The sequence below is a fragment of the Crassostrea angulata genome, chromosome 10 (genome assembly GCF_025612915.1).
Source record: "Crassostrea angulata isolate pt1a10 chromosome 10, ASM2561291v2, whole genome shotgun sequence".
Classification (NCBI taxonomy): Eukaryota; Metazoa; Mollusca; class Bivalvia; order Ostreida; family Ostreidae; genus Magallana; species Magallana angulata.
Window position 1 is genome coordinate 10,307,848 of NC_069120.1, and position 10,207 is coordinate 10,318,054.

At 30.1% G+C, this 10,207-nt stretch overlaps 1 protein-coding gene across 1 annotated transcript; it reads left to right on the top strand.

Annotated features, from left to right (window-relative positions):
* Positions 1–3,186: 3,186 nt before the first annotated feature.
* LOC128168028 (retinal homeobox protein Rx2-like) lies at positions 3,187–7,290 on the top strand. Its single transcript, XM_052834099.1, has 4 exons — positions 3,187–3,386; positions 3,872–4,006; positions 4,587–4,846; positions 6,865–7,290. The coding sequence occupies exons 1-4, from the start codon at positions 3,255–3,257 to the stop codon at positions 7,061–7,063; spliced, it is 726 nt and encodes a 241-aa protein (XP_052690059.1). The 5' UTR covers positions 3,187–3,254; the 3' UTR covers positions 7,064–7,290.
* Positions 7,291–10,207: the final 2,917 nt, after the last annotated feature.

A 10,207-nucleotide genomic window follows, 5' to 3' on the forward strand; every position in this document is an offset into this window, starting at 1 on the left:
GTACCTTTAAAATATAACGAACAAAGACACGATTCAAAATTTCGATTTTTTTTTACTATTTTTTTAATGTCTAGAATCGTTAATATGGGTGTTTGTAACGCTTTGTCAAAATTTGGAAGATCAAATAGTAAGTCACAAGCAAGATACATAATTTGAAATTCTTTGTTTTATAAACAAAACTTAAGTCTTGTTACTGTTCACATATGTGTTGTGTTGATATAAGTTTCAATTAAATGTTGCTTTCTTTTGTTGATAATATTATTAATGAACAAATTAAATCAGTTTATCTTGTTAGCTACGAGTCATTGTTCAAAGAAATGGTAATTTCTTTACTTTGCATTATTTGTAAATAAAAATAAAACTCGACCTTTGTTTACCTAACAATGAGTTCTTGCCTCTGTATCTCACTTGTAGTAGCTTGTGACTTGACTTCTAACATTCAAATTTTGGTCATTCATTACAAATTCATAAGTAAACGATCTTTACATTAAAAAAAATAAAAAGAAAATTTTGATCTCAAATCGTGTCTAGGTCCCTTTAATTTAAATTCTGATTTAGTAACCAAAAGTACACATAGTAATAAATCAATTTTGTTTAATTTTCTTACATTCTTTTAACTAAAAGCATTACAATAACAGATTATAAATGATTAGATAGAGTGTAATACTACAAAATGATACATTGCATCAAATCTACATTAAATGTGTAGTTTTTGGATAGAAACACAATTTTACACAGCTATACAGAGATTATATTTACACAAAAAATTATTACTAATCTTTACCTATAAATATTAAACGTTCGAAAAAGGATATAAGAAATACTACAAATGTGTAGTATAAGGATTCTAGATGGGGAGCATATAATATAAATTTTGTTGAATCTTCTTACATTCTTCTAGTATCAAGCAATGAAAAACAGACCATACAATGAAGGGATGAAGCTCTAATATACTTATTACTTTCCCATGCTTTGAAATTTTTTAAAAATTCAATGCTATCATAATGATGAGTTGATATGAATCTGTCTAAATAAAAAAAATACCTGATTTTCTCAATCAAAATTTAAATATTTGGGTAAACAACAATATTATTTTATTCCAATTTTCTTTACCATCTTAAATGATGAGTTTGAAATTTAATTAATTTTCGATAGTTTTAGCAATATATACCGAATGTATTAAAGAGTAATGAAGACACGGTATCAACAAAAACAAGCATGTGTACCCTGAGCACACGAATTTCAATACAAGCTCAAACACTGTGTTTGAGAAATAAATTGTTTGACATTATGATTTTCCCTTACTTTGAAATGTTTAAAAAATCAACGATGTGATGAGATAATTGAAAGAATCTGCCGAAACAAGAAAATATGCCTGATGTATTGTATCTAAATTTTTCTTGAAGAAAGTACAAAGAATTTCGAGTTGATTTTAAAGAAAAGAACAGATACTTTGAAAGAGAAGATAGTCACTGCAGTGTGTTACTGGGTATAAAAATCCATTTTTTTTTTGAAATGTACTGATCCTTTCAGGTAAAATTACAAATGCAGGCAAAAAGTTATTCATTAGCGGTGGATAGTACATGTATTACAAAGTTCATATCTTACTTTGGTCCCACTGTTTTCTCGGCATATCACATCTTGCACAACATAATTGAGGTTATCACGGCCACTTGTTTTAAAACATTTTCACTCGTACAATGATAATGATAATGACAATTTCTTTATTCTCTTAGCTGCATAATTAACAGTGTTGAGAAAAAATACAATACACAATTTCTATTATACAAATATTACAACGCATGCGTTGAATGGCAAAATAAAGAAATAAAGAAATAAAAAGAAATCAAAGGAAAACTGACCTAGAGAGCTAACTGCAATAGAATTCTTATAAAGAATAAATAACTATAGCTACACGCAATGTAAAATAGCCAACATAGATTAGACGTTATCTGTAAAAACGTACGTTCATTTTTCCAACTGAAGAGAGTCGGTCCTGCAAAGATCAAGTATTATTTGTTTGAACGCTGACATAAATAAACTAAATTTCTCCCTTCTTGTTCATTTAATGAAGGCTAATATTTCATTTCATTTTTCATTAATTTGAAATCTAACCTGGCTAAAAGGTTCAAGATGGCTTGTTTGACATCTCGGGCCTTCATTACAAACAGCCAGTATGATTCTAAGCTCTTTGATTATTTCTTTGTTCTCTTCAAATTAAATACAACAAACATTGATGCTGTTTCTCATTACAAACTTTTCTGTGAATTATGACCATTTGTAGTTCCTAATTGTTTATATTAAATCTTTCTCGGTTTCACAAAGTGATGCAAAATATTGAATGATGTCTACAACGTCAGTAGTTATTAGCAAACTAAAACGCACTGGTGTGCTTATCCCTAATTTCATAATTTTTCATGTGTATATCTTTATATGTATCTGTACAATTTACCTAAGCCTTATAGAAATTGACCTAACTATAATTTTTCAGTTATATTTGGTTGTAATCTTGAATACTAAAAATTACTGAATATAACAATGTCCTCTACATCTACCTGTGTGCCAGGGTAACAGATTCAGCAGAAGAAAAATAATACCGGTCTAAAACGAAAGTAAACTCACTTCTTTCTTATTACTTTTCGTAATGAAAATCTGGCCTACTCTTTATCATCCAAATTAATATCAAATATTCCGGTTTTTCGTCTCCATTGTTCTTGATTACAAAGAGGTATCTTAATTTGAATGGTAACCTTTTATTAGGATTCGACAGACATCATTATTGGCTTTGACAGAGCTATCACAACAAGAGAAGTTTGTAAAATCAGGTGTTTGTTCAAATAATTCCCATTAAGTTCTAAATAAAGGGTGCATAATACCTTTAATTAAACTGATGTTGATGAACATTGGGCAGGCAATAAAATACACATATTACAATTTCCGACTACTTTCAGCAGTATTGTGGAACGTTTTTCTTTCAGATATTAGTTTCATTTCTAATAAAGATTGATGTTCTTGATGCGAAATATTTATCCGTTTTCTAATAAGCTGTAAATTTCTTTTACACGTCCTTTCCATATAAGGCGTGGGTCTCAAGCCAACGGCCAATCAAATAAGAAACCATATAGCTTCTAAAAGATATATTTAACTAATTTGTTGCAACTTTCACAAAATACCAGTTGAGTTCAGAATTCGAATGATATTTGGCTTCTCAGATCTGTCCTGAAATAAGACCCCTTGAACCTTGTTGTCTCACAATGGAACCTAAAGAAGCTTCTCTTTCATCAGAGAAACACGACTTACAAAAATCAACGACCTGTGAACCTCCGAAAGAAGTTTCAGAAGATACAGTTTCCCTTGAACATTTCCTTATTGGTCGAAGTAGACAGGTAAGCAATCTTTACAAATTGAACAAATTGAGTATTTTAAAATTTGAAAACTAAAGCCCATTTAAAATGTAGTCGTGAATGTAAAATTGAACCAGAGTCGAATGAAATAGAAAAAACAACACAAAAGATTTCTGATATCGTTTCTTTATTCAAGTATAACAAATTAAATAGTATCTTTTCGTTAGATGATATTAATGATTTTGAATTAAAAGATGTATAAATTAATTGTTTTCCAAATTAAAGGAATAAAAATTAAATAAATTCAAAGAATAAAAAAAAATACTTCAAATATTGGTTTTATAAATCAAAAATTAAGTTTCTGATTTAATCAAATGATTAAGGACACATTACCTTCCAAAATGTTTTTTAAAATGCTAATTATCTAAAAATATCTTATTATTATTATATCAATTATTTGATAAATAAACTAATGTACGAGTAAAATCACATACGAAAATCTGAAACCTTTATCTCTCTCTGCACAGAGACGACAACGAACCACTTTCACCCCCTACCAGATCACCGCCCTGGAGGACCTGTTCTCCAGGACCCACTATCCAGACATCTTTGTTAGAGAAGAACTGGCTCTCCAAATCAACCTGTGTGAGGCTAGGATTCAGGTATAACTAAATAGGCACCGTTATTAATAAATGATGTTCTAAACTGCTATAAAATCCAGTTTCATACTTATTCTTTTTTAAATCAGAAAAAAATTAATTATCAAGTGTTTTTTGTGGTCCTTTATTGACATTATTTTTATTTTTTCCCTTGAAAATAATATGGTCATTTAAGCCAGTGATAAACTTAGTTTCAGATCAAAATACTATGAAGTTCTTCAGACTTTTTTTATATTACCAATTTTGAATGTAACGGTGGCAGTACCGTATATGCGGTAATTTTCGCGATGATCTAATTTTATTTTTATTTAATTTTTTTTTTGCGATGTCTTTCAAATCCCAAAATATTAAAAATCGCAAAAAATGATCACTGACGCAAATTAAAATGCTTAACATTTTTCTCATTTCCGCAAATTTTATGATACGCTTAAAAACAGGATGTACGGTATATGCAAAATGTGCAATATGACAACTTTGAAAATATTGTAATTACTGGCACCAAGTTAAATCAATATTTTAATCATGACATTTTTGTGAGGCTTTCAACTCATGTCAAATATTACTAGAAAATCTAAAATTTCAGGTTTGGTTTCAAAATCGAAGAGCAAAGTGGCGGAAGGAGGTCAGATCTTCTGGATTAGATTCCTCCATTCGTCTTCGGAATATGATGCAGCAAATTCAGAATCAAGTTCAACCTTTTCAACCACCGATGAAAAGAGGAATTCCCCAAATATCAAATGGTATCTTCAGTTATCCGTTTATGCCTCCAAACAAGATGGATGTTCTGTCTCCTCATCAGCAGACGACATCGTGTCACCAAGAGGAACAAACAGTACAGCAGAAGTAAGTGGCGGCTGCTTTCTTACTAAAGTTTTCTCGTTAAATATAGGGACATTTGGTACAAGTCAACCCTCTCCTTTCTTATAACAATATAATAATTTTTTCTATATATAATGGGATTTTATTAACCGAAAATACATGTAGATTTGGATCCCCCTAGCTTATTACCCTATCTATTGAAAAGCATAATACCATCTTTGTCCACTATTCTTCTAACGTTGATCTATGTTTCCAAATGAATTGACAAAAGTATAGTTGTATTGGTTAAATTTCGTACATGTTTCGTATGAGTGAATTATTGTAGAATTCTTTAGATGTGCACAGTTTTTGTCAGCAAAAGAGATTCATTCTTTTGTATGACAAAAACTATAGCTATGTTATCCGAAACTAGTTTCGCTGTTATTTAAAAAGGTGATGTCAAACTGTGCACATTGTGACTCTTTTCAAATGTTCTGATCAAAGAATGAAATATATGTATTCAAATGTTGTTTCAATCAAGCTAAATCTTAAGTTGGAGAATTAGTTTTAATTTTTGTACATATTTTAATTTAGAGAAATCTTCGTCTTTTTTGCAGAAAACTAATATCAGGAACAATTATCGCATTAATTTATAAATTGAAATCAAAACAAAGTTTACTATTGTTTGAAAAATGATATCGTGTTTGCGAGGCTCAATTATGATGAAAATTGCAAGACACAAAATTTATATGTTAGCGATATGACCAACTAGCTATTGACATTGAAGTTTGTAAAAAGTAATTAAACAATACAGGCTTGATTAATTATCATTAGACATAAAATACAATTTTTTCCCGGATTTACAAGGGGTATCGAACATTGGGAATAGGAGATCCTAAAACAGCTAAATAAAGATCCACTGTGTTTGAAAACATTTTATACAGATGCCATGAAAGAAATCTAATTTGGACAATTTTTATGAAATATTTTCTTTGCCAAAATATTTCAACCGCATGATAATATAATTACAAATTTAGAATATTTCCTTATTTCCATAGTTTATTAGATTTATTATTATTCAATAAAATTCAAATTTTACGCGATAGTTCTTTACAAAATTTTCTATTACATATTAATTAATTAATGTCTACTATTTTCAGGCAATTTTTACCCTTATAATCTATTAAAATAACTGATAGCTTTAAAAATATGTGAAACTATTTCAGAGAAGATGCTTTAACAATCCATGAAATTACATTAATGTAAACTGGGCTGCAATTTTTGTTTTAGAATTTTTTCTGGTAAAATCATGCTTTCTTCTCGATTGAAAGAAATAACTATGATTTATTTACTTTTGTTATTCATATTTCTGTGGGGAAAACTATGCTGAATCTCTGATTTATAAAAAAGCACATTAAGTCATTTGCCACAATTGATTTCGATAACATGCTTTATATTGCATGATAAGAAAAATTGTTATTTATTATAATGTGGATTAAAATCACCTGTACTTTCGCAATAGCAAATTTTCATCAAAGCGTAAATTATTTTACTCTATCCGCGGTCCGAAACAATGTTTTGATATTGTAGAATGAACATATAAAAAAAACCCCAACAAATGAATGTGGATTTTCTTTAACAAATGGGGATATTAAATCGCAATTTATATTTATCACGCCGTCGCATCGCCGTCAGGACCATACATTACAACGCGTTACCCCACAAAAGGCCGCTGTTGAAGCAACGACGTCAAAAACGAAGTATTTCATGAATCAAAGCTGAAGTTCTAAAGGTTTATTAAGCATCAGTTTTTTTTTTAAAAAAATGATAACGAATTCTTACGGTAAAAATAGGCAGTTACACCAAGTTTACGAAGTAGTTCATTCACAATTATACATACTTTTATACAGGGATTAGGATTAAACAGGTAATTGGGGTTAAATTTGCTATTGGCAACACTGCAATAGATGATACATTTATGATTATGTACTCTAAGATGTATAATGAATTTACCAAAAAAGTAGCTGTTACCTGCAGATTAGCATTGGGCAGTCCATTTTCAGGGCTGTGCATTTACTTCCGGGGTTTCGATCTCATTACGGCGCACTGTGCAACTGTTTACACCATTCCATCTCTCTGTCCACGGATCCCAATGCGCATGCATTTTCGTTGAAGCCATTGCCATTGATGATGAAGAACCAAATCAACATCGGAAATACTCTGGAAAACATTTTAGAATGTCCAAGTAGAGAGAAAAACTGAGAGCTCATGAGGCGATAACTCCTCTTGTGCTTAACCGTACTTTCGTAATTTAACCCTTTTTTCAAACATTGATTCCGAATCTGTTTATTGTCTATTTGTTTAAATAGCTTTTTCATTTATGTAATTACAAGTTTCTTCGTCCTTATATTAAATGGTTTGTATGTTGAAATAATATAACATGTATTGTACATGTAAATTGATATTGTTTAAATTTACAATAAACTATACTACGGTATACCATATTAGAAATGTGTTGAATCGATCCTATGTTAATAGAATTAATTTAATTTTCAAATGAGGGCCTCATGGGGCATGACAAAACAATTATGATTGTATAAAAACATGGTATAGGTGTAAGACAGCAAGTTTTGACGTCTTTTTAATTATCTGATATCTGCTGTTAAAAGGGAGAGGTATATATACTAGATGTTTGTAATATGTAGCAGATAGTCGTGCAAAGAACTTCCTTTACTATCCACCTCTTCCAAAATATTTCAGGTTCTTTATTTCACAAATGAAAAGGGAGAAGCTGAAGCATTAATGATACGATGCCGTCTAACTAAATAAGAAACAATTATTATTCCAATATACCTTAAGACAAAGTGTATTTTTCATTGACGTAAGCTGTAAGCATTTTATTCCTCCCCCCCCCCCCCCCCCCCCGGGTCCAGCATCCTTCCAACCTTGTGTAAATATTTCACACTTATTTTCTTGAGCAACAAGGCCATATTAAAGTAATTTGACGGAGGATATTCTTTAATGAAAGAAAAACATTATTTTCAAGTAGAGTTTAGATGACCACAATCTTTTCTAAGCGTTAATGATTTAAAAAAGAACTGTATTTATTTAATATTCTAAAAATTCAACAAACGGCTAATGCTATACTGGTATATTAATTTCCATTAGTCTAAAGAGAAGTTATTCTGTAATTGTGTGAAAGTCTGTGTACTTTATCAGGAGACGGACATAAACGTTATTTTTGTCGTAGTTTTTTAATCGAAATTCAAAATGCTTATTCATGTCATCTTGATATCAAACAAAACGTTATCTGAAGGGGTTTCTTTACTACTGCAACAAAATGTTTAATGGAATGTAGAAGCAAATATAATTTGCATATCTATATTAGTTTAACCCGAGCAATGATCTTGCAGTTTTATAACAAACGTTTTATTTTTAAAACTGAATTTTCTTTCATGTGCTCCATTATACTTTGGAGGTTGATATTTCATTACAGAATATTTCAGATTTTACAAGCGTTCATGAATAGTTTGGTGAGATACCTATACCGTGTACTGATAAGAAAATTCTTCACAGGGTTTTGAATTTCTACCTTCTGTTATAGAATGACACTGATATAAAATGGGATGTTGTAATAAAGATTTCTATCTACGCCTGGGTATAATGATGGACAAGATGTTGGTACAAAGTACCTCCCCCTCATTATTTTTATAAATACATGATCACGTGACGGACGTTGTGCTTTTTTGACACAAAATGAATTATCCTGTATTGTTCTAGATATTACTTATGACAATATGTACGAGTTTTAACATGACGCAATCACTAAGCCCTGTCACGTTTCCATTGTATCAAGTGTCCCTTTGAAGGACAATTATGACAAAATTAAAACCAAGTCGGATAATTAAGTTTCTTGCTCACGTTTTCCCTTTCTTTATATGGTATAGAAGACTTAACAACAATAAATCAAATAATGGCTAAAAGCCTATACATTTATTAAATTACACATGGTCATTAATGATAATATAAACTCTTTGTTTATTATTGTCTTGAAATGGGTTATATAATGTGCTCCTCATTGACTGAATGTCGGTCATGTTCATTTATGAATAAAGATGAGATTTAAAAAATAAATGAAACCACACAAACCACAAAATCTTACAGATAAGTGGAAATTAGACAAATTATTTGATTTGTTGCAGGTACGCGGTTTTGTAGTTTTTCTAAATCATTGTTTGCATAAGAGAAAGCAACACTTTCAAGTATTATACTTAATGTTTTAATTTTTCACCAGTTCATATCTGCTGTTTGATAGTATTCCTATATATAGAACTGTCATATTACAACTGTGATTTGTAAACAACATCGCCTAGAACAGATTGTCGGTTTGATTTTCTCAGACTGATTTTGTTTTCTCGAATGCATTACAATACATTTCTTTTAAATTTTTTTTTGTATTGTACTACTCAATCATGTAACAAACCTGAGAGTTGAAATATTCATGTTCAAAGGCGAAAAAAGTAAGTTTTGAGAACCTTGTTTTTAATCATTTTTATTCTCATATACAAACAATCAAAAAACGAATGAAAATTCGATAGTTAATGATAAAAATAAATATGAGTTGTGAAAATGAAATTTACATAAATCAAGAAGGATGATTTAAATAGAGGATTTGTTTGTTTGTGTAAGCTATAAAAATATTGTTTATATTCTTCTTATATATTTACCACAAAATTACCATATCAGGTAACTTTATTTAAATGATCATTTGATATGAAAAAAAATGTAATTCTCTAAATCAGAAACAGAAAATCGAACGTTATTTCCCCCCTTTTTTTTATTCGAAATGACTTGTACCTTCATTTTAAACAAAACCCCAGTAAGGGTCGTAATATTGAAAGTTGATTGTCTTGTCTGTTTTGGATTGTGTACTTCACTTCACTTGAAGCATAATTTCAAAAACTAGTTCGACGAAAACCCTGGATTTTTTTTTTACGAAGTAACAAGGAAATAGGAAGCATGTTTGGAGAGAGGTCGGTCCCGCCGATGTTAAGTTGTGGTGTAAGTGTGATTAAAACAGGGTCAATATTGATTGATACGTTGTCAAATATTTCCATGAAGTACTGTTCAAACACTCATTTCTTTTTGTGTTATTGCTGCATCATGACTAGGCATTTTTATCGGTATTTCTCGGGTTTGGGGGAATGTAAGCTGTCACGGTATCTATTTCAAAAGATCTGTCATGGTTTTTTTTTTTTATATAAAAATGTCTTGGTTCAGCTTCACCGGAATGTATGCGAACTATTACTTTGTTCTATTTTTAGAACTACATGTAATATGATTTTATTTCGTTTTGAATTAATATATCCATTTTTCACAATACATTAGTTATTCACTAGTATATCA

Coding starts and splice junctions, on each gene's coding strand:
- LOC128168028 (XM_052834099.1), top strand. CDS start 3,255: ATGGAACCTAAAGAAGCTTCTCTTTCATCAGAGAAACACGACTTACAA. Junction 4,007..4,586: donor TGTGTGAGGCTAGGATTCAG/GTATAACTAAAT, acceptor CTAAAATTTCAG/GTTTGGTTTCAAAATCGAAG. Junction 4,847..6,864: donor GAACAAACAGTACAGCAGAA/GTAAGTGGCGGC, acceptor GTCCATTTTCAG/GGCTGTGCATTTACTTCCGG.